Raw genomic sequence first — 24506 nt, 5'->3', positions numbered from 1 at the left:
TCTCGTAGAAGAGCGACGGCGACTCCTAGATCTATCCCTCCGTCTGGAGCAAGATCTCGACCTCCGCGGCCTCGGACGGTCCACGGGCCTTAGAGGAGGGAGCTGTGGAGGCCGAAACGGGAGCCTAGGTTGTGGCGGCCCCGTAGGCAGCGTCTGTAGATGTGGCAACGAGACAGACCTCGGAGGAGGTGGTGGTGTAGGAGGCGGAGGACGATGAGGAGGAGGAGACGTTGGTTTACGCTGAGGGGGGCCCTTGGGTAACGGAGGAGGTGTAGGCGACCTCGGCTTGGAGGGCGAATAGACTTCTACTCTACTTCTTTTCTTCGCCTGACCTGAAGGGGGGGGACCTCGAGGCCTTACCCCTGGTAGTCGAGCGACGTCGCCGCCGCGACCGTGGACTCGTGGAAACCGAGGACTCAGTTCTGGCTTTGGAACGCCTCCTGGACGACAATGCTTTCCTCCTTGACGCTGAGCGCCTTCTCGACGTTGATGATCGTCGTCTCTACGTCGATGAACGTCTTCTCGTTGTCGACGATCGCCTCCTCCACGTCGATGATAGTCTCCTCGACGTCGATGATGGTCTCATCGACGTCGATGATGGTCTTCTCGACGTCTCCTCGACGTCGACGGTGAACGGCGGTGTCGCCTCGACGGTGAGCGCCTACGCCTTCTTGACCCCTCTCGACTTCGATGATGGCTCGACGACGAAGCAGTCCTCGACGTCGACCTCGTCGAGGCCTCGACGTCAATCCCCTCGACGTCGATTGTCGACGTCGCTTCGACCCAGAGCCCTGGGGAGCAGACCGTGGTCATTCCTCTCGACGCCGACGTTGAGGCTATCGACACCGACGGAGACCGGTGGCGTTTTCTGGCTTTCTCTTTACTGGGGAGCCCCCCAGAGGCCAAAGCATGGGCAGAGGAATAAGTCCCTTCATGGCCAGACCCACCTGGACCCTGTAGCTTTCTTTGCTCCAGTCCTTGGAGCCTGATCTTCTGTCTGTCTTTCAGGGTCCTGCTGGAAAACTGCTGGCAGATCTCACAAGTCTCAGGGACATGAGAAGCAGGGAGACACAGGATACACACCCTGTGTGGATCTGATTTTGCCTTCTTCCTGGCACACTCAGGACATTTATCAAATAAGGCAGGCATATTTGACAAAAAAAACGGCCAAAAGCACCAATAAACTCCAGCAAGGTGAAGAAGCAAAAATACGTAGAGTGAACACACTCTAACACTTTAAAAGTGCCAAAAAGTACACAAAACACCCAAAAAGGGAGAGGTCCTGCTGCTAGCAGGAGCCGGAAAAAAGAACTGAAAGTAAAAGGAGTGGGCTGTGCATGCTGAGATACAGAGGGCCTCTAGAGAGTTCCTTAAAGGCACGGTATCCTTTATCCAGACACATAATGGCAGCTTATGGAGGCTTGTCTGTCCATCCCTTCCTCTCTATCATTCCAAGAATTTGGTGAGGGGAGGAAAGTTTCTCTATGGGTGAAACTTGACAGATTATGTTAAAGGTGTTATTGGTGTAATTTCCATGGCATTTCTGGTTGAAGTACTGGACAGTGTAGCCTTGTATGTACAGGCTGCATTATTGTCTTTAATTTTCTCTTAAGTGTCTATGCAGGACTGCAATGAAAACAGTTTAAGAGATTATTTTTGATTGCTCCGGGGTCCACGCACATGGGCGGGACTATTCACTAGATTATGACTATACACAGAGATCCCCTACTACAGAAATTAGCTATGCAAGTTGGCATATTGCACCACCAGGCTAGTCACACCACTAAGGTGGGCTACCTGATGTGCTCCACGAAAGAAGTATTGCCCCATCTTGTTTTTGGTGGAATGTGGAACTATGCGAAATGGTTATGCCCACTCCCCACATGAGTGGTCTTATAGGGGATGTAGTGAGACCAAGAGTAAGTAGCCCATTGGCTACTACCCTTCATTCCCCTTAACAACCCTACATTCAGTATTGAGGGTGCCCCCTGACATCGGGAACTCAGATTCAACTGACTAAAGAAGGAGGACAAAGAGCCAAAGAAAATAAACACAGTGGACTTGGAGCCATACCCTGCCGGCCTGCTCCTGTCCCAACAATGGCAAATATCCGGCTAGTCCAGCTGCTGTGCATCCTCCCAAAGCCTCAGAGGGCTGCCAGCAGTTTGCTAACCAGCCAGCATCTCCCTTGAAGTAGAGGATCCACTTCCTTGCAGCCACCAAACACAAAGTCTGGTTCACCGATATGCTAACCACCGGGTCCACCGACGTAGCAGCAGCCATCCAGGAGGAAGTCACAGAGTATCTAGGAGGCCAACCCAGTCGACAGATCCAGTCTTCGAGACGTTGATCCATCCCGGAGTTTCCCTGCACCAATAGCCAGGGTACCGGAGTCTGCTGCAAGCACCAAGGCTTGTTTGTGTTCAGTCCTAACACCTTCGACCCCAAAACCGACCTCCGTATCGAGGGACTTCTACAGAGGCCAGCTCCTCTCCAGAAGTCGTCTTGCTGTGTTTCTTCTCCCTCTTCTGCATGTGCACCGAGAATTGTGACTGCCTCAAACTTGCAGACCTGGTGGACAATACACTTATGCACCCGAGCCCCGCAGCCAGAGTCCATTGAAACTGAGGATGTCTCTGTGTCCTCGAGACCCTCAAGAGCCGCCCCCTTGGGTTCTGCCGGACTGGTCCCTTAGTAGCCACTTGCAGCCTTTATTTGCAGGTACTTTCCCCCATTTACGTGTATGTTCGAGGTTACCACCGCTGAAAGCACCTCTGCACCCGGACACCCCAAGGCACGTAACCCTGAATTATTGGTGCTTTCTTGGACCATGGCTCATACTTACCTTAAGTCCGGAAAAACAGTCCTGTAAGTTGCTTGCAGGAGACCCCATTCAGTGTATGTCTGATCCCATAGGATAACATTACTGCACTCAAGGCTCATTCCTCAAATCGGACAGTAGTATTTTCTCGGTTTCTGAAAATCACTAACATGAAAAGTATTTACCTGATATAGAAGATCTTGGTGTCTTAATTAATATAAAAATCTGTGTTGTTACAAATTGGTGTCGGATTTCCTTATTGAGTGTGTGTCTCATTTATTGACTCAGTGTGCGCAACAAATGCCTTGCACTCCCCTCTGATAAGCCTAAGGCTGCTTGACCACCTGACCACAAATAGAGCACCTTGGAATTGTTCAAGCGAGCCCCTGTACACTACTAAGGGATACCTGGGGACTCCACACAGTGCATCTCATGTTGGTACACTAGATAGCCAGCTTCCTATTATACCTACATCACAACCCCCAAGCTATCACACATCTACAGATACATAAAGTAGATCCACAGGCATCCTCTGAATATTACACCTCTCTGACAGCCCCATCAACATCACACACTGATGAACACCCTTGCAGTACTCCTCAATGGACACCGGCTGCATGACAAACTTCTGTCACACTCCCAGCATACCACCGTATGCATGTGCACTCCTCTACCTTCTCGGCTTCTATCTCCTGGATGTTGGTGGGGACTTTGCTCTTGTAGTCTGGCGTGGCCATCTTCTCTCGCAGCTTCTCGATCTGCTTCTGCACATCAGCCCTTTTGCTGCTGAGTTTGGCGATCTCCTTCTCTGCGTCAATCAGGCCCTGGGAGTAGTGAATCGAAAGGATAACGTAACGTTAGGCAGACAGAAAGCTCTTCTTCTGAATCCACCCTCAGTGTGAAGAAAATAAGTCTTCTGATAGAGCCGCTCCCCCTCCTTTAGATGCCCCCCAATCACTGATGAATGGAGGTCCTCAACAATGGACGGCCTAGACCCGCGATTCTTAGCATTTAGACTTCTGTGGACCCCCACTGAGTCATTGCTGGAATCCAGAGACCTCCACTGAGTCATTACTTAACCACGGAAGCCCCGGCATATGCAATTTCTACAATTTGAACTTTAAAACAATACACAGAAAACTATATATCAGGCAAAAAAATATTGAAACATATAATTTAATTCATAATCAAAGATACATTTTTAAAAAGAAAAAAAAATCGAAGTTTTAATAGGAGGCTTGGAGCTTTCCTAATAAATTTTTTAATTAGTAAAAAAATTAGTAACTTTAATAAGTTAAAACAAATATGCTGAGCTCCTGCAGATCACTATCTTTTTTGCTCCTAATGTATGTTCTTCTTTCGTAGGTGCTTCAGTTGAGGCCACCCACCATCTATACTATTATTCTGTTTGCTGTACTTTCACTTCTCCAATATGCAAGCTAAGGATACAAACTTAGCTTTTAGTTTCTAATTTCAAATTCCTTCACATTTAAAGAACATTTCAAGATTTTCAAATTTGAGTGTTGCTTTTTTAAGTATATATGCTTTATTAATCTAGGAACCACAGGTTAAGAACCACTGGCCTAGACCAACCAATGGGCAGCCTAGACCAAGACCTCATGAAACTTACAGTCAAGGGCAACCAAGATGATGATTCTGGCCGGTAAGCTGGTGTGCACAACATTATTTCTTCTCCACCCGTTAAATAAATAGTTTATTTTTGCTCTGTTTACCCTTTTCATATGAGACCCTGAAAGGACATCACCCAGCCTTCTTCAAAGAAGTCTATACAGATAAGTAATTCCTTCCTCAAGCATCATCTGTGCCACTTCTTAGAATCCAAGTTACAGCTCGTACCTTTAGCATCAGGTGGATTGTGCACTTGTCGGAGGCAATGGCGACAGCACAGCCACTTGGTGGCTCCTCGGTCACTAAGATGGCCACCGTCTTTGAGGAAGAGAGAGTCTGAATGTAGGATGAGTGCCTTGTTACCACTTCTGCTGTCTCAGCATCAAGACACTTGAGGAAGCCTAGGGAGTAAGGAAGAAAGTAACATTTTAGCTAATTTGCAATAACCCTGGTCCACAGCAGGTACTAGTGAGAACTGCACTACAATCACTAACCATGCAGAAGCCCTCCCACTCTAGGTCTCATCGCAATTCCCTCGCCATATTGGTGTGGAAAAGTAAATTTTGCCATGTTATATGTGCCTGCGTGTTCCCCATGTTATGTCATATGTGCATGATCGATATGCATGTATTGCCTTCTGATCGATTAAAGACGCAATTACAGTTGTGTCCATCTCTAGTATGCCAGTTTCCAGTTTTCGTGAATATAACGAATATCAGGCCTATGTAAAGCTACGTTGCCACGTTTTACAGTGTGCGTGTTAATTCATTGAATTGTCCCCGTTTCTAGGCCTCAAAAGGGCCCGGACTCAGATTCAGCTCCTGTCTCCTGAACCCTCTCCGAGGAGCGATACAGCCCCCACCTGTATCCCTGACCCTTCACTTACTTTCATGCCTCGCAGTGCCCGGCTAGGCCTGGCTCTGCCTCCCAGTCTGCCAAGAGTATGTTATGTTTCTAGTTATCAGTCCAGCCCTCCTTCTCTGCATTCCTAAGCTACTGAATCGCATCAATAGTTTCCGTCATGGTCTAGCCTTTATGTCTCCATGTAAGAGAAATACTGTATTCATATTCATAGAATATTCCTCGCACATGCCATACATTTAGAATAATGCATGCACCAGTCTTAGTGTCTGTTAGCCTTTACCCTGATAACTTTTGGATTCTATCAACATGTACTATAAACACCAGATACTAGATATGCCTAGGTACATGTCGCTCTGACCCTCCAGACTTTCGTCTCCTCTTCTAGTGCAGAAGTCATAGCCCCCAGTTCTCCCTGGTAACACATCATTGCCAGTTTACGCGCACCACTAGGTTAGAGGTCCCAGCTGCTCAGGTAGCCCCCTCCATGTTTCCGCCCCTTTTATGACATATTCTGTTACGTTTGCATCACATGTCTATGTATACGCCCTGTACACGCCTTCTTGTTACATCATGTTGCCCTTATCTTTCGCGACTGCTACAAACTCCGCCTACTGCTACGCCTACTGTATTGAATGCAATGTATTTGTTTAACTATAAATATTGTGCACTGTTATTAAAAGTTACCCCTTATGCTCCCAGATCCTGCCCCCGGCAGCTGCCATCCTATTCCCATGCAGGCTGTCCTGTTCCTGTCCTTTTATGCTTAATTAAAGCCTGTCAACTTCAGCTACCTCGTATCTTGACTCTTATTTATTGAGCTACCTGTTTATTGATTATAGTCAAAAATAGATCCGGTAATTAATTATTTATTTACCACATAATGGCGCCCGAATAGGGACTTGCCCTTTCCCCACGCGCCGGAGAAGCCACGCAGGCCCCCTGATCCTCTGCAGCCGTGACGGAACCATACCGGCCACGTGCAGATATTTCTGCTTCAAGTATCCCTCAGGCCCACGGAGGAGACGGAGGTTGCGGTCCAGCATCCAGACGAGGCGGTGGAGGAACGCGGCGAGTCCCGAGCAGAGCCCAAGCCGAGAGTCCAAGGTCCGAGGTAACCGGAGGCCCACCTGTAACTGAAGTCCGAAGTTCGTCCGTCCGTCGTCGTAGCAGTCCAGTCCAGTCCGAGGCCTTCCGTTCTTGCTGCCCGGTGAGTACCGTTGCTGGGGTAGTATCTAGACAGGGTCAATTAATTTGTCTCTGGTCCGTGGGTTTGGGTACACAGATCCAACACGAAGTGTCCACCTAGGTGGATGCGGGTCCTGACGTGTCTCTTTATGAGACGGGTAAGTTTCGTACTGTTTTAGCAGTGCATCTAGTCATTCCAGTAAGTTCTGTTCTGTTCTCGAGAAATTCATGTGTTCTGTTTTCAGTATTCCAGGTAGTATTCTGTTCGAACTGTTATTTTAAATGTTATTTCATGTGTTTTCAATGTCGTGGTATGAATGATTCGTTTTTCACTTATTATTGTGTTTATCGTGTATTGTATTGTGTCCAGACTCCAGTCTAAGCCATGCCTCTGTTCTCAAAGTTACGTCAGTTCAAAACTAGAAAAGGTCTGCTCGAGGAAGCAGTTCCTGTCCCGCCTAGGGACAGTCCAGGTCATTTTATGTATCATAAGCATGGCATAAGTGCCATATTATATCTAGACTTATGGGTAGAGTACACCAAAGAATTAGAGGAAAAATATAGATGGCCCGTATCAGGTACATGGGATGCCGATTGCATCATGCGAGTAGATAAGCATTATGGAAAAAGAAATCCAGACAGTCCCAGAAAGATGCCATCGAGTTATGGCGCAAAGAATCTCATAAAAGAACCGAAAAAGAAATCAGAAAGTCAGAGTTAAGTAGAGAATCCTCAGAAAGAGCCCAAGAAAGGGAATTGATCGAAATAGGTGAACGAGTTAAAGCCGAACAGTCAGACAGACAGAGAAATGCCCTTATTAAGGGTATGTATCCTCTTCTTGCCGAGGGCTTGCCGAAAGCAACCCCGGAAGCACCATGTAATTTCCCGCCGCCATTAGTTCCGATCTACGTCACAAACCGACCGCAGCTGATATTTTTCTCTTGTCCTATTTGGACGACACAGTCCCAGAATATGCAAATCCTGTTCCGCCAGCTCCTGTAAATAATGTAATTCCTGTTCCTCCAGCCACCGGGGCACCTGTTACAGCACCTGTTACGGTACCCCCGGTCCAGCCTACAGTACAAGTACCCGCTACATCGGTCACTCTGCCAGCACGAAGAGTATCCGTCGACGATTCCAGTTTAGGGGCCGCGGGGGGAGGTCTTCCTGGTACCCCACCGCCACACAAACGTGTAACGTTAGTCGAGTTACATGAACGTGCGTTACAGCGTACGCCCAAATATCAGTCCGTTGCAGATATCAGACGAGCTCTCACTGAATGCCGTTATGATCCAGTCCCAGGCGATGATAATATGGTTATATATTCATTGCGTGTAAGACGGGTGACCGAGTATTTGGACACCCTACCGAATATGAAAGAAGATCTAGACAGAATATATCGTTTCATCCGTACAGGAGACGATCCAGAAAGTATTGGCGAAATCATGTCTCTAAGGAAAGCTGAGACCCAGCTCATGCTATTAAAATTTCTAATTAATTGTTTAGTAAGGGAACAAGATTGTCCGACTAAAGATCCGATCGAAATGAGAATTCTGACAAAGTGGAGTGATCATATAGCCGAGGGAAGACACAAGACACTCAGTAGTATAGAGAGTATGTACAAGAAAATTCGTAAGGAAATAATAAGGTTACACGAGAAACGCAAAGCAGCACAAGTAAGCGAGAAAGAAGACAACACTGATACTGAAGAGGTAGACGACGAGAATCCTACCAGAATAGCGTATGTAGGTAAAACTAGACTTCCCGACCGACATTCACGTCTAGAACACAAGAAAGTTTTTCATCTTCCAGCACCAGAACAAGATTCGCTAGAACAAGTATTTCAAGCTACCGATCACATTCTGAAATCACGAATCGGTTATAGTGAACTTAGTACCATGCATGAACAAGAACTAGCCCGATCAGCAGTCCGATGGGTTACTGATTCTACCACTTTTCCAGATGAAATAGTGGCACAAATGTTTCTGAAACTGCCCCCAGCCGAGCAGCGACTGGTGGGTATGTATATGATCCAGCACCTCATTACACTGTATGAGGGACAACATTCTGATCCAGGTCCGTTACATGATGTTCTGAACGAGTTACTCCAGTATAGATGGAAAGGTTTAGGTACCGATTTAATTAGTGTCATTCTAGAACAGCGCCACAAATATAGAACGTTTCTGAATCCGCATTTTGTTCACGTCTCACCTCCAGAAAGTAAACCATTTTACATAGATAGACAGCATCCGTTACGAGAAGTACACCCAGTTAGGACACCGGATGGTGAAATGCAACGAGTATTTGTTTACACCCCTATCACCAAGATGGAACTCTTAGAGATGAAGAAATTAATTCCCTGTCACGACAAAGATCCAGCAGGGTTCCATCGAGAATTAAAAGACATGCTCCGTATGGGAGAATACACGTATCCAGATATCATTAAAATGTTAAAGGTCCTGTTGCCCGCAGGGGTATATGAGAAACTCAAGGAAAAAGAATGGGAGGTGGGAGAGAAAAAGATTGATTGGACAGCTCTAGAAGCTGAAGATAAAATACGAGTACCAGGTACCGGTCTTGGGGAGAAATGTAAAGAATTGCCCGAGTTATTGATTCAAGTTTTGCCAAGATTACTAGCCACGAAAAAGGAAGATTGGGATGCAATCTCAGCATGCAAACAGAAACAGGATGAAGACACTAGTGATTTTTATTCTAGATTCGAAAAATGTTTCATTATCAACAGAGGTTTGAAGACAGGTAGCGAGTCATACCCTCATCTTTTTGTTACTAAACTAGTCGAGAATTCAAGTCCACAAGTGAAAAACCGAGTATTGAAAGTCGAAAGTACCTGGCAAGCTAGTACCCCGTCACAAATGCTTCAGATGCTCCAGTATCACCAGAACAGAATCAGGGAAGAGCAAGAACACGAAAGGAGACGTATGAAAGATACGAAAATGAAAGTATTAGTTGCACAATCTGTTCCACAAGACAGTCAGAAGAGGGGTCCGAATCAAGCCAGTCATCCTGCAGCTCCCGTTAAAGGGACATGCAATTACTGTAAACAGCCAGGTCATTTTATAAACGAGTGTGCAGTTCTGAAACACAACATAGCAACTGGTAAGACTAAAGAAAGACCACGCCCGCCTAGACAAGAGCAAGTTTCACAGACTTCTCAGCCACTACAGAATGCACAACAGACAGTTCCAGCACCGCAGCCTATCGCTGCAACACAGCATGTTACACAGCAGATGTACCAGTATGCCCAGACAGAGTATCCAGAGTATCAACAGTATTCATGAAACAGCCTAGAGAGGGAGGTAGGCTTGCCTCTCATCGAGATACCTGTAGATCAAGAGGGTCCCTATGTACACAGTCAAGTATTGGGGAAAGACAGAAAGTTTTTGATTGATACAGGGGCAAGTAGGACTACTATCAGTCATGACGAGGTTCCAGGGGCTCCGCTCTCAGGCTCTAGAAATGTTTCCCTTGGATTTTCAGGAAAGCCTATTGTAAACGAGATTTCAAAGCCAGTTACTCTAGAAGTTGGTCCATTGTCCCGAACTACTGATTTGTTACTTACGAAGTCATGTCCAGAAAATTTGTTAGGTATTAAAACATTGAAAGAATTAGGTGCAGTAATTTGCTGCTCTCCAGAAGGAATACGATTGTTTTTGCGTGACTTTAAAGGTCACTATGTATTACGCGATTTTGATCCAAGATTATCAAATGTACCACAGCATTTATGGGCGCAAGGTCCAACTGATGTAGGTTTTATGCAAATCACACCCCATCGTGTGACTCTCAAGCAAGGTATAGTCCTGCCACGGATCAGACAGTATAGATTGCCACCTGAGGCTGTAGCAGCCTTATCCAAAATTATTGATGAGCTCATTGCTCAAGGAGTGGTTGTAGAAACTGACTCCAATGTATGTAATTCTCCTATCATTCCAGTCATGAAACGTACTGACCCAAATGCACCTCCAGTATACCGATTAGTGATTGACCTTCGAGAGCTTAATAAATGTATCATACCCCAGTATCCAGTAGTCCCAGATATTTCATCCCTATTGACAGCTATAGATTCTGAAGCTACATTTTTCACTGTCATCGACCTCAAGAATGCATTTTTCAGTGTTCCCATTCATCCAGACAGCCAGTACCTTTTTGGTTTTTGTTTAAATGGAAGGAGCTATAAATTCACACGAGCTCCTCAAGGTTTCACAGAAAGTCCTAGTATTTACAGTCAAGCACTTAAGAGACAACTAGACAATATTCACATGCCAACTGACACTGCCCTGCTCCAGTATGTCGATGATCTACTGATCACAGCCCGTTCTGAACGTGACTGCGAGCGTGCGTCACTTACAGTTCTGTATTTTCTGGCCGAGCAGGGGCACAAGGTGTCCCCTTCCAAATTACAATTCTGTGTCCAGCAAGTGATCTACTTAGGCCACTTACTGTCCAAGTGGGGTAGGCAGTTGACACCAGACCGTATCCAGTTGATAGCGAGTCTTCCACAGCCCAAGACACAGAAGGAGGTACGTGCTTTTATTGGCCTCACTTCTTACTGCAGACAATGGATTCCTCAGTATGCATTTCTAGCCAAGCCACTGATACAGTTAACGACACAGGAGGCAGCCGTATCGACTGTCCTCCCTTGGACATCTGAACATACACTTAGTTTTAATGAATTAAAGAAAGCCTTATGCCAAGCACCTGTTCTAGCTACACCGAACTACAGTAAGCCTTTTACACTTTTTGTCACAGAACGTGATGGTACTGCATTATCTGTTCTCACACAAGATCAAGCAGGACAGTACAAGCCTTGTGCTTATTTCTCGAGCACATTAGATCCAGTAGCCCAGGCTTTGCCTGCCTGCCTCAAGTCAGTTGCAGCCACAGCTCTAGCTATCAGACAAAGTGATTCCATAGTGTTAGGACACTCCCTGACAGTACAAGTTCCACACTCCGTGGAAGTTCTTTTAAACCGAACACAGACTCAGCACTTGACAATTGCACGTTTAACAGGTTATGAACTGACACTGTTCCAGCCACACATAGAAATCAGACGCTGCAACGTTTTAAATCCTGCTACTCTGTTACCGTCAGTTACTTCAAATCCTGCCACACATGACTGTGTGGAAGTTATTAACACTATGACTAAGCCAAGACAAGACCTGACAGACATTGCATTACCTGATCCCGACCTGACACTTTATGTGGATGGTTCATGTATGAGAACTAGTACAGGAGAACTAGTAGCCGCGTATGCAGTGACTACTGACATTGAAGTTATTGAAACACACCGTATTGACACCCTGTCTGCTCAAGCAGCAGAGCTAGTTGCTCTGACCCAAGCCTGCATACGTGCCAAGAACCTGAAAGTAAACATATATACAGATTCACGTTACGCATTCGGAGTTGTACACGACATCGGAGTGCTCTGGCAGGAGAGAGGTTTCATGACTTCTCATGGAACCAAGATTCAGCATGGTCTCCTCATTCAAGCTCTGTTAGATGCAATACATTTACCGACAGCTATTGCTATCATGAAGTGCAAGGCACATACGAAAGTTACTGACATCATTTCCCAAGGTAACGATCTAGCAGATCGAACAGCCAAGCTTACAGCTCAGACACCAGACATTCCAGTTAACAAGACACAGACATCCACTCCAGAACAGACTACCTGTATGACAGTTAAGGACCCTACACAAGATGTCATAGACATACAGTTACATGCTACTCCTGAAGAAATCAAGAAATGGTCCGAACAAGGAGGGGTCCAGACAGATCAGGGATGGGTGACGAAGGGAAAAGCCACATGGTTTCTCCCCGACTCTATGGTTCAAGTCATTATCAATACCGCACATAGTCCAGCACACCTAGGAGAAAAAGCCATGTTAGACAGTATACAGAACCTCTGGTTCAACAAGCATTTACGAGCTGCAGCCAAGCAGAAAGTCCGTACCTGTATGATATGTTGCCAGTTCAATCCAGGTAAAAGTGTCCCGGTGGAACAAGGTGGATTCCAACCTCCTGACCACCCTTTTGAAGTCCTCCAGATGGATTATATTCAGATGGAGCGATGTCGAGGTTTCAAGTATGTCCTTGTAGTTGTATGCGCTTTGTCCAGGTGGACAGAAGCATATCCAGTTCCAGATTACACAGCAGCGACCACTGCCAAGCAGTTGGTTCGTGAATTTTTTCCCCGTTATGGACTCCCTAGGGTCGTGTATTCTGATAACGGCCAGCCATTCTCATCCGAGTTAATGAAACATGTTTCCCTTCTGTTAGGGTACCAGTGGAAGTTCCATTGTGTGCGCCATCCTGAAGCAGCCGGTCTCGTAGAGAGACATAATCAAACCCTGAAAATCCGTATTGCTAAGACATGTAAAGAGAAAGGTGTAGACTGGCTAGTTGCCCTGCCAGTTGCTTTATTCTACATGAGAATGGTCGCACATTCCAGATCAGGTCTGTCGCCGTACGAGGTCGTATTCGGCCGCCCCCCAAACATGTGGGGTACACCTAGACCCCGCAGTATTACAGATGTTTCCAGTAATATGTTTACAGATTACCTAGCTTCCTTGATGTCTGCCCTACACTCTTGTCGTTCACAGGTTGCCGCTGCATTTCCAGATAATACCGAAGTGAAACCGCATGAGGTCATCCCAGGTGACCTAGTACTGGTCCGGAACTTTGATCGTTCAAGTCCGCTGGAGCCTCGCTGGAAGGAGCCGAGACTAGTCCTTCTGACCACCCGTACGGCCGTGAAGTTGGAAGGCCGCAAGTGTTGGGTCCATCTGTCGCATATCAAGAAATTTCATGGAATCCGAAAAAAGACTTTTAATGACAATTCCAAAGACTGTTCCATTTCTAAAGACTGCCTGAAACAAGACTCTAAATCAGACATTAATCTCAATCCCGAACTGAAAGTTCCTCTGTTAGAGAAAACTCCGCAGCAGGAGTATAAGTTAAAACTCCGGTCTAGTAAAATAAGTCAGCCAGTTTAATTGTCTAAGTCCCCCTCGGGTGAAACGGTTAGACAGGTATCTGACATGTATGAGATAGACCCCCATAGTGAGAGAGTTAGTCAAAACTCTATCAGATGTATCGTTTTTCTAAGTTTTCTATTGTTTCTAAGTTTGATGGTTACCTGCACAAGTTATGCATTGCATTTATGTTTTCCAATTTCTCATGTAAATAAGTTTTCTAATGCTACAGTAGAGCACACATTTAGTGATCTGCCTCCTCACGAGTTATCCTATCGTCTTGCTATGCGTAATAATACATTCATCCGAATGTTACACTATTCACACCAGACCAGCAATGCCACTAATTGTTGGGTGTGTGGTCGACTTCCCCCTTTCCAGACACCGAAGGGAGTTCTGCCACTCTTTCCTTATCCGTTTTCACATAATGGTTCGTGTGGAGCATGGTCCATGTTAACGTCATCTTCAAATGATATGTCCCTTCTGAATAGAACATGTTTTCCAGACAAGCAAGGTCTCCCCCATAGAACAGGGTTAAATCTAGAAAATGAAGTATATAATTTAGGTAATTATTCTTCGAATTTTATGGTATTGAATGTTCAGTCTGATACTACTCCAGACTTACCTGCTATTTCAGTACTACCAGTCAAAGGCGAATTATGTGTCAGAAAGAATGGTTCCGCACATGTAGGACATAGTGATTGTACTACTACTGTCAAGTATAGTGACAGTGGGAAATCTATTTTCAAAGCATCACGTCATTCTTATTTTGTTTGTGGCCAGACCGCATATGTTCGTCTGCCCCTCGATTGGGATGGAACATGTTACATTGCCTTCCTACTGCCACCAGTTTTTCTAGCCCCATCTGATTATCATAGAAACACACATCTAGTACAGGTCAGACATAGAAGGGAGATTGAGTCCCCGATTGTCGATCAAACTGAAACTACTCTAGAACAATATCAAGACTTTAATAAAGGTTTCTTCTTCTTTATAGGCCCTGTCCAGAATAGTAAGTTAATACGTAGGTTAACCAGAACCCTTGAAGCAGTAGTGAATGAGACTACTTCTGCTCTAGGTAACTTAACCGAAGAGCAATCTGCTATGAGATTTGTCGTGCTCCAAAATCGTCTCGTTCTTGACGTCATACTGGCCGATAGAGGAGGAGCATGTAGAGTCATCGGATCTAGTTGCTGCATTTTCATTCCTAATAACGCGCCGTCTGTTTATTCAGCTATAACCAGACTTCATAAAATTGCCCATCAGTTACACCAGAATCCAGGCACCTGGACATGGTCCGGTTGGCTCTGGAGTATCATATCTGCCTAGGGATGGAAAGTATTGTCATTCCTAGGTATTGCAGTAATGATCATATTCAGTTGCTGCCTCTGTATACAATGTGGCCCTGCGATTTGCGGCATGTGCGCTACCTCTTGTATTCCTAGTCCTAAGTCCCGTTCCAAGACAATTCGAGACGAGCAAATGATGCTATATGAAATGATAGATGGTATCATGAATATTGAAAGACGCAATTACAGTTGTGTCCATCTCTAGTATGCCAGTTTCCAGTTTTCGTGAATATAACGAATATCAGGCCTATGTAAAGCTACGTTGCCACGTTTTACAGTGTGCACGTTAATTCATTGAATTGTCCCCGTTTCTAGGCCTCAAAAGGGCCCGGACTCAGATTCAGCTCCTGTCTCCTGAACCCTCTCCGAGGAGCGATACAGCCCCCACCTGTATCCCTGACCCTTCACTTACTTTCATGCCTCGCAGTGCCCGGCTAGGCCTGGCTCTGCCTCCCAGTCTGCCAAGAGTATGTTATGTTTCTAGTTATCAGTCCAGCCCTCCTTCTCTGCATTCCTAAGCTACTGAATCGCATCAATAGTTTCCGTCATGGTCTAGCCTTTATGTCTCCATGTAAGAGAAATACTGTATTCATATTCATAGAATATTCCTCGCACATGCCATACATTTAGAATAATGCATGCACCAGTCTTAGTGTCTGTTAGCCTTTACCCTGATAACTTTTGGATTCTATCAACATGTACTATAAACACCAGATACTAGATATGCCTAGGTACATGTCGCTCTGACCCTCCAGACTTTCGTCTCCTCTTCTAGTGCAGAAGTCATAGCCCCCAGTTCTCCCTGGTAACACGTCATTGCCAGTTTACGCGCACCACTAGGTTAGAGGTCCCAGCTGCTCAGGTAGCCCCCTCCATGTTTCCGCCCCTTTTATGACATATTCTGTTACGTTTGCATCACATGTCTATGTATACGCCCTGTACACGCCTTCTTGTTACATCATGTTGCCCTTATCTTTCGCGACTGCTACAAACTCCGCCTACTGCTACGCCTACTGTATTGAATGCAATGTATTTGTTTAACTATAAATATTGTGCACTGTTATTAAAAGTTACCCCTTATGCTCCCAGATCCTGCCCCCGGCAGCTGCCATCCTATTCCCATGCAGGCTGTCCTGTTCCTGTCCTTACATACATACATACATACATTTTATGCTTAATTAAAGCCTGTCAACTTCAGCTACCTCGTATCTTGACTCTTATTTATTGAGCTACCTGTTTATTGATTATAGTCAAAAATAGATCCGGTAATTAATTATTTATTTACCACACACCACCTATCCTAGCTTTATTGCAATCATTGACGATGCCACAGTACTTTCCCCAAGTGGTCTATAGGTCTCTTAGAAGTACCCGACCACGCTCCCACCCTGTTAGCGCCATTGCAATGAGCAACCAGGGACTAGCACTTCAGTTGCAAGCCCCATTGTAACCACGGACTATACCACCGTGCTTACATCATAAGCATTTTTGTATTATCAGACCATGCCCGATACTTACCCGTTAGTCCCACTGCAATCAGTGACCATGACCAAGCACTTCTACTCTAGGTCCCACTGCAGTCACAGACTATCACAGCGCTTTTCCTGTAAGCCTGTTGGTAACATCCAACCATAATATCAGACCATGCACTGATACTTACCAGTTAGCCCCATTGCAATGAGTGACCATGGCCCAGCACCTCCACTCTAGGCTCCACTACAGTCACCGACTATCACAGCAGGTTCCCTGTAAGCCTCTTGGTAAATGTACAGGAATTTATATAGCGCAAATCACCAAGCGGTTTCTAAGCGCTTGCTTAGGGCACCCGTCCTGGTATTCCCCTGTGAGATAACCCCAGCAGGGTATCCGCAAGGTGAAAGCCAGGCATCCCGCCGCGAGGGGCCGTTGTGGAGATTAAGCAAGCTATTGCCCAGAGTCGCAGAGTGTGAGCCTGTGAATCGAGTAGGCACCGGAGCGAGAATTGTCGAGTCCATGGACATTTTAGGACTCAAGACCCCGCCGAGCCGGGAATTGAACCCTGGTCCCGGGCTGACCTCTGCTTCCAGGTCTGCCTCCTCTAACCAGTGAGCCACACTTCTCCACAGGTAATATCAAACCACATCAGGCCATGCAACAACATTTGCCCCGGTCACTCCACTGCGGTAACTATGCTCCAGCGCTTCCACCCCTGGTCGCTCCACTGCGGTCAGTAATGTTCCAGCGCTTCCGCCCTGGTCGCCCACTGCAGTCACTAATGCTCCAGCGCTTCCACCCCCGGTCGCTCCACTGCGGTCAGTAATGCTCCAGCGCTTCCACCCTGATCGCCCCACTGCGGTCACTAATGCTCCAGCGCTCCCACCCGGTCGCTCCACTGCAGCTAGTAATGCTCCAGCGCTTCCACACCGGTCAATCCACTGCAGTCACTAATGCTCCAGCGCTTCCACCCCATGTCACTCCACTGCAGTCCCTAATGCTCCAGCGCTTCCACCCCATGTCACTCCACTGCAGTCCCTAATGCTCCAGCGCTTCCACCCCGGTCGCTCCACTGCAGTAACTAATGCTCCAGCGCTTCCACCCCGGTCGCTCCACTGCGGTAACTAATGCTCCAGCGCTTCCACCCCAGTCGCTCCACTGCGGTAACTAATGCTCCAGCGCTTCCATCGCGGTCGCTCCACTGCAGCCAGTAATGCTCCAGCGCCTCTCCCATAGGTTGCATTGCAATCACTGACTAAGCACCTCTACCCCTTTCTCCTACAAGCTCTACTGCTACAAGCGTTCACCTCACAAAGGCTGCATTACAAACTACCCATTGCCCAGCTCGTTGCCACCGCTCCTCATGGAGGACCTATTGCAATGAAGGCCCTTGTTCAACACGCCTCCCCGTAGGATGCTCTGCAATCTCTTTTTCTGTAAGTCCCACTGCAGCCAATGAAAATGTGCTGAGCCTTCCCTTTCGACCTTACTGCAAACACTTACTACAGGCTCCTCTTCCCCTGGAGCCCTAATTACAATCACCGAACACTATGCTACAGCTCGCAAACATGGTAAATAATGTAAATATAATGCAGCCTAACAAGGCAGTGTGGAGCAGTTTCATCAGCCCTCTTGACTGAGCATCACTTCACTCACGTACAGTCAGCTTTGGTCTTGGTGAGGTTATAATCAGCCCGCAGGGAGCGCACAGCCCGGACAATCAGCATGATGAAGTCCACGTTCCTGTCGCATTCCTCGTCTCTCCAGCAATGCTGTGTGGAAACAAAGAATGGACACGTAGCAGTGAATCTCTGCATGTGGTGGTGTGTGCAAAGACCCAGCTCATGCACCTTGTGCCACCCCTGAGTCCACAACCTCATAGAAAATTAAGAGCACGATGGAGGCCAGAGAGATTATCAGAACAGTTCAAACGTCTGATTCATTCAGATGGTCGGTTTTTTAATAGATATTATGCTGACCACTGTAATAAGGTGGATAATAACATTATATGAGGCACCTCAGGCCTGTCATGCATGTGCTAGGAATTACTAAAACCATAAAGTTAAACAATGTGACATTTCTGTCTGGATCAGATAGGATGTCTCACCCAGCTCTCAAGTACTCTGTAGACTTGCAATAACAGTGACATTACAATAACATTTTGCAGCAGATCCAATATACACAACTAGGACTCTCGACCTACCTCCATCACATCAGGGTAAGGTGTCACAGAGATGCTTGGCGGGTCCTGTGGAGACCGCCGTGGAAGCCGCTGGAAAAGCTCCTCGCTAACGAATGGCATGATGGGGGACAGCAAGCGGAGGCCAGTGTCCAGGCAGGTATACAGTGTATTGCGAGCAACCAGTATGGCTCTCTCGTCCGTACCGAAGAACACAGGCTTCAGGCACTCCTAAAAGAAGGGGGGAAAAAAAACACATGGCGATTGTCAATGAAGACAAAAAAATTTACGTTCAATCATGCTGCACATGTACAACATGGTAAATGTTTTATTTTTTATTTTGTACATCTATAACTGAACTGTGTTCATAGCTTAAAGCAGATCGTTGATACTATTTGATCATAATAATGGCAAAGACGTGTTCACAGTAAACAAAACAAGCCTATGTGTGGGCTGGAAGCTGTCGTCTCTGTGGGTATCTAATCTAGAGGTGAAGCCAAACATACATACATATACATATGTATATGAACGGAACTCCGTCTTCAAAAGCATCCAATTTTGAGGCAAAGACGCACACGGACCCAAGAAGTAATTGCATTAAATTATTTATTTTCCACAGACACCATGCACCGCCATGACGCGTTTCGGCCTCCCAAGAAGCCTGGATCACATGACACTCACAGTGCAAGCCACCCTTTTAAAGTGCTAGAATATTACGTGGTCAGTGAACCAAAGGCATACTATTAGGGTCACATAATAACATGTAAATTACAATGGTTACCCATATTGTAAATAAAGCATAGGCAAACAACAAGTCATGTTGAACTCAAAAGATGTGCAAATGGCAATTACTGTGCAAAAAGATGCTCATCAGTGCAGACTCTGTGCAAAATATAATAAACAGCATAGTGGGGAAAATAGCACATATGCAATGAATAAATATAAAGTGCAGATGTTCAAGTAATGGCAAACATCTATAATAAGACTATATGGAATAACACATAGTTTAGGTATTTCATCCCAGTCTCATGATGCACATCAACATTGTGAGCGTAAAAAAGAATTTTCCTAAGCAGGAAAACAATAGAGCCATGCTAACCTGCGTTATAAAAAGCGAAATAGCTTGTTAGTTCATACACAGCTACCATGGAGATGTCAATGTCATGGTGATGCCCTTGCCTGAATAGATGCATAAATGCATTATGTGCAAAAGAACGTGATGTTGAAAATAGCCTACGACACACTAATTCATGGCTGCCCCTCAAAATGGGAGCATGTCGTTGAATGGACAAAAATCTGTGGTTACGATGTTAGAGATAAAGAGAGAATTTAAAAAAATCGATAAAAATTAAAAAAAATATTAATTCTCTGATTCACTATAATATATACATATACATATATATATGCAGTTCCACTTCCTTCGCAAAAAGTGCCGGGACACAAAGACAACGGTGCAAATCCAGGGGCAAAGGTAACCCTGTGTTAGATACAGGCTCACAGCGTGTAGCCACAACAGCTACACAAATGCACTCTCCTCGACAGGAAAAAGATCACTCCCAATCCTTTTTGCGCATACCAATATTCTTTAATTCATCAGATGCAGCATTGTGATTATAAACACGGACAAAAAACCCCAACGCGTTTCGGCGATCCCTTCGCCTTGGTCACGGGTGGTTGCACTACCAGTTTACAAAACATTAAATAAAGTTTCACGTGCTAAGTGCTCAGACATAAACAAAGGACTCAAGCCCCCATTATCGCGGCCATCTTGGAGTGGAGTATTACCACTTTATGCCTATCAAACCCACTACAAAACATTTTATCAAATAAATATAAAGATAATGTTTTGTAAACTGGTAGTGCAACCACCCGTGACCAAGGCGAAGGGATCGCCGAAACGCGTTGGGGTTTTTTGTCCGTGTTTATAATCACAATGCTGCATCTGATGAATTAAAGAATATTGGTATGCGCAAAAAGGATTGGGAGTGATCTTTTTCCTGTCGAGGAGAGTGCATTTGTGTAGCTGTTGTGGCTACACGCTGTGAGCCTGTATACATATATATATATATATATATATATATATATATATATATATATACACATATATATATATATATATATATATATATATATACATACATATATCACTAGTAACGTTATAGTTAGGTTAATAAGTCAGGGCCGACAGTAACGTTTTGAAAATAAGAAAAAAGAACAAACAGAAATTCACCAGTTATAGTTAGCAGAGCTAAGTATAAATTGTGCCCTCGCCACACACTGCTTATGACCTCACATATTACATCACTCATTACATGTTCTATGACATCACTGATGGCATATCAATTAACATCAGTGATGACATCATCCCAGCTTCATTTTTACACATCACTCTATAAACTAGTAGGTCATTAGAGGCCTGAAAGTAAGTACAAAATGGCTAATATAGAGCTTCATTAATGCCATCACCGATACAACTCCCTTAGGTGTAGCAAGCATGTGTTATGTGCAACATTGCCCTACACCATACACTTCACGGGTAGTGAAGGTCACAATAACAATCCACCACAGATATATGGGAAACCCTCACACACAGTGTTCAATATGTATACAACTATTCAGAGAAAGTCAAGTTTCTCAAGATACTCAAAGTTTGTTCCAAAATGAATGCCCTACTACAGACAGCCTTTACCTGTATCAGACCCCTGACACACATTGAACCTACATTGAGAAATGAAGGTGGTACGAGTAGAAACATGGGTGCTTTAAGCAGTGTTCACTTTATGGAGGGAGCTTACTCTGTACCACACGGTTTGCAGACAGTGAAACTCTCATAAAAAATACACTACAGAGTACTAAAAAGTTTCTACTATCAACAGTGCATACTCCATGCAACACTTGACAAAAAACATACTATTTGCTTTAAATAAACAATGTCTGAAGGTGCTAAAGATGATACTGCCTGCCTCCTTAATACTGTGGTTAAAACTTTACAGATAGTCCCTCTTCTGAAGCAAAACAAGCACATGCACATAGCTTAATACCACAGTCTTCTATGTTAAGTAGAAATCTGTCTAATAGGCGAGACAATTCTGTCTAATAACTGCTTACAATACTAAGTATCTAGTACACAATCTTTGCCCTGTTGGAAACGTTTAATGCAGAACAAAAAAATGTGTGCAACATACTGGACACAAGTCATCAACTGTGATCTGCACACAGAGCTATTCTTCAATATAAAGATTTATAATATGTTCAGTCTTCTTCACATCTACGATGCATTAGAAGCACATGCGTTTTGTTAACTGTTACATGATTAGCTGGATTATTTTACCACAGATAGTCCACGAATTTGCAGGATTTTTTTTTTTTAAACGTGTTTGGACCCTATCAGGGCCCAGGGGGGTCTACCCTTTCCTAGTCCTAAAATGGCTGTCACCACTTCCTCATTGAGGTGGGGGCAGTCAATCAGATCTCAGTTTGAGATCTGTCGGGATCCGGAGCCTTCACTTCACTAGATATACAAAGTTTTTGAGCATTAATTGCTCAAAAACTACTAAACGGATTTAAACCAAACCACAAAAAGCATTCTCTCTGGACCTAGATCTAGCTTTCTCCCAAATTTGGTGTACATTTGTTCAGCGGTTTAGGCTGTAGCTGTGTATAAGGTTCATATAGGAAAATAAAAGGAGAAAATGCTTTTGGGAGCCCCTTTTTTTCCTCTGCCCCCACTTGAAAGATCACCCCGAAACATTCCATGCGCAAACAAGGCAAAAAAGTGCACTTTGTTTTGGAAAGTATTGTGGAGACGGTGCAAAAGTGATTAGCAACACAAAACACAACGCTTCCTATGAAAGCATGATCCTAACTAGAACTAACCAGTGGTGACTGCCACTGGGTCATGTAATCCACCCAGCCCTTTACACATAGATAGATAGATAGATAGAATCAAATGTAAAGCAAAGAAATGAGAATGACAGTGAAGCCAACCAATGATGAGTAATGGGTGAGCTCTATGCCTTTTAAACCTGCAAAAAAAATAATGTAATTTAAACATTAGATATTTCAGCAAAAGTGAATACGCTGTCTCGGGAGCGACCTATAAACAAGCTCTGACAAAGTCAATAGGTCATGCATTGCCACTAGAGCTCTTGGCTTTGCCAATGCTTATTTTGTTTTGAAATGGCTTTTGAAATGGCTTTTGTAAAACCTTATCACAAAACCTATTAAAACACGTCTGACTGTGGAGGCTAACTGAAAGACCTTGAAGTATTTGTGTAGATACATATATTTCATAGAAATGAAAAGGTTTTGGCTAACTGGCAATAGAATCATAAGCTACAGGAAACATTTTTTCTGCATTCTTTGGCTCAAGACAAACAGCAGAAGGTCCTTTTAGCAGGAGTGGTGTACAAAAGTGGTGACTACTAAGCAGGCAAAGCAGGATCAAGAAGCAACAACTTCCAGCAGCAAAAGCTGAGAGTGTACAAAGGAGTCCCTTCTTTCTACGTGAACTAATAAAGGGTCGCCGGGGCAACGAGTAGGCGTTTCATCTACTCCTTGCGGAAATAATAGCAACAATGGAAGGAACTTTTTCTAAGATCCAACTTGCAAGTCCGACTTATGCCTGATTGAAAAGGTCTCCTTGGCTCAAACAATGTTTTGGCTCCCAGTCAGAGCTGCAGGAGAACGGATCTATGATGTTACAACGCGTTATTTTACAACGCGTTCCGTTACAACGCAGATTTTACAACGCGGGATCCATTACAACGGATGTCATTACAATGCATGGCATTACATCGCAGGTGCTATTACAACGCATGGCATTACATCGTAAATATAGGTAAGTTGACTTTTTTTTAAAAATGTTATTTAGTTTATTGTAATTAATTTTTTTTAAATAATTTAATTAAAAGACATTTAAAAATTGTCATTAATTTAATTTAATAAAATAATATCTATTTAATAAATGTAAATATAATAAAAATTGTAATTAATTTAATTTAATTAAAAAATGTAATTAATGTAAAATAATTAATTTAATTTATTAAATATATTTCATTTAATTTAAAAATGGTAAATATAATTTAATTATCCCTAAAGCCAAACCCTGCCCTAAAACCTAAAAACACCCCTGTACCCCAAAACCCAAACCTTGTCCTAAAACCTAAAAACACCCCTGTACCCCAAAACCCAAACCCTGCCCTGAAACCTAAAAACACCCCTGTACCCCAAAACCCAAACCCTGCCCTGAAACCTAAAAACACCCCTGTACCCCAAAACCCAAACCCTGCCCTGAAACCTAAAAACACCCCTGTATCCCAAAACCCAAACCCTACCCTGAAACCTAAAAACACCCCTGTACCCCAAAACCCAAACCCTGCCCTGAAACCTAAAAACACCCCTGTATCCCAAAACCCAAACCCTGCCCTGAAACCTAAAAACACCCCTGTACCCCAAAACCCAAACCCTGCCCTGAAACCTAAAAACACCCCTGTACCCCAAAACCCAAACCCTGCCCTGAAACCTAAAAACACCCCTGTACCCCAAAACCCAAACCCTGCCCTGAAACCTAAAAACACCCCTGTACCCCAAAACCCAAACCCTGCCCTGAAACCTAAAAACACCCCTGTACCCCAAAACCCAAACCCTGCCCTGAAACCTAAAAACACCCCTGTACCCCAAAACCCAAACCCTGCCCTGAAACCTAAAAACACCCCTGTACCCCAAAACCCAAACCCTGCCCTGAAACCTAAAAACACCCCTGTATCCCAAAACCCAAACCCTACCCTGAAACCTAAAAACACCCCTGTACCCCAAAACCCAAACCCTACCCTGAAAACTAAAAACACCCCTGTACCCCAAAACCCAAACCCTGCCCTGAAACCTAAAAACACCCCTGTACCCCAAAACCCAAACCCTACCTTGAAACCTAAAAACACCCTGTACCCCCAAACACCTATACATATACTCCTATACTCATATTTATTTAAAAAATTACTTAAAATAATAAATAT

General features: G+C 44.7%; 1 protein-coding gene across 6 annotated transcripts in view; it reads right to left on the bottom strand.

The window, feature by feature from the left end:
* The window catches only part of VARS1 (valyl-tRNA synthetase 1), a 205901-nt gene that overhangs the window by 6502 nt on the left and 174893 nt on the right, over positions 1-24506 (bottom strand). For all 6 annotated transcript variants that reach the window (XM_078646021.1, XM_078646024.1, XM_078646022.1 and 3 more), the window contains exons 27-30: positions 18517-18723; positions 17974-18085; positions 4679-4851; positions 3496-3645 (exon numbers count right to left, since the gene is read on the bottom strand). In XM_078646021.1, coding sequence (XP_078502147.1) covers positions 3496-3645; positions 4679-4851; positions 17974-18085; positions 18517-18723 — 642 coding nt within the window. The remainder of the gene's footprint in view (positions 1-3495; positions 3646-4678; positions 4852-17973; positions 18086-18516; positions 18724-24506) is intronic.

This window comes from Lissotriton helveticus, chromosome 5_1, assembly GCF_964261635.1.
Source record: "Lissotriton helveticus chromosome 5_1, aLisHel1.1, whole genome shotgun sequence".
NCBI classification, from domain to species: Eukaryota; Metazoa; Chordata; class Amphibia; order Caudata; family Salamandridae; genus Lissotriton; species Lissotriton helveticus.
The sequence above is the reverse complement of the archived record's forward strand: the minus strand, read 5'-3'. Positions and strand labels throughout refer to the sequence as shown.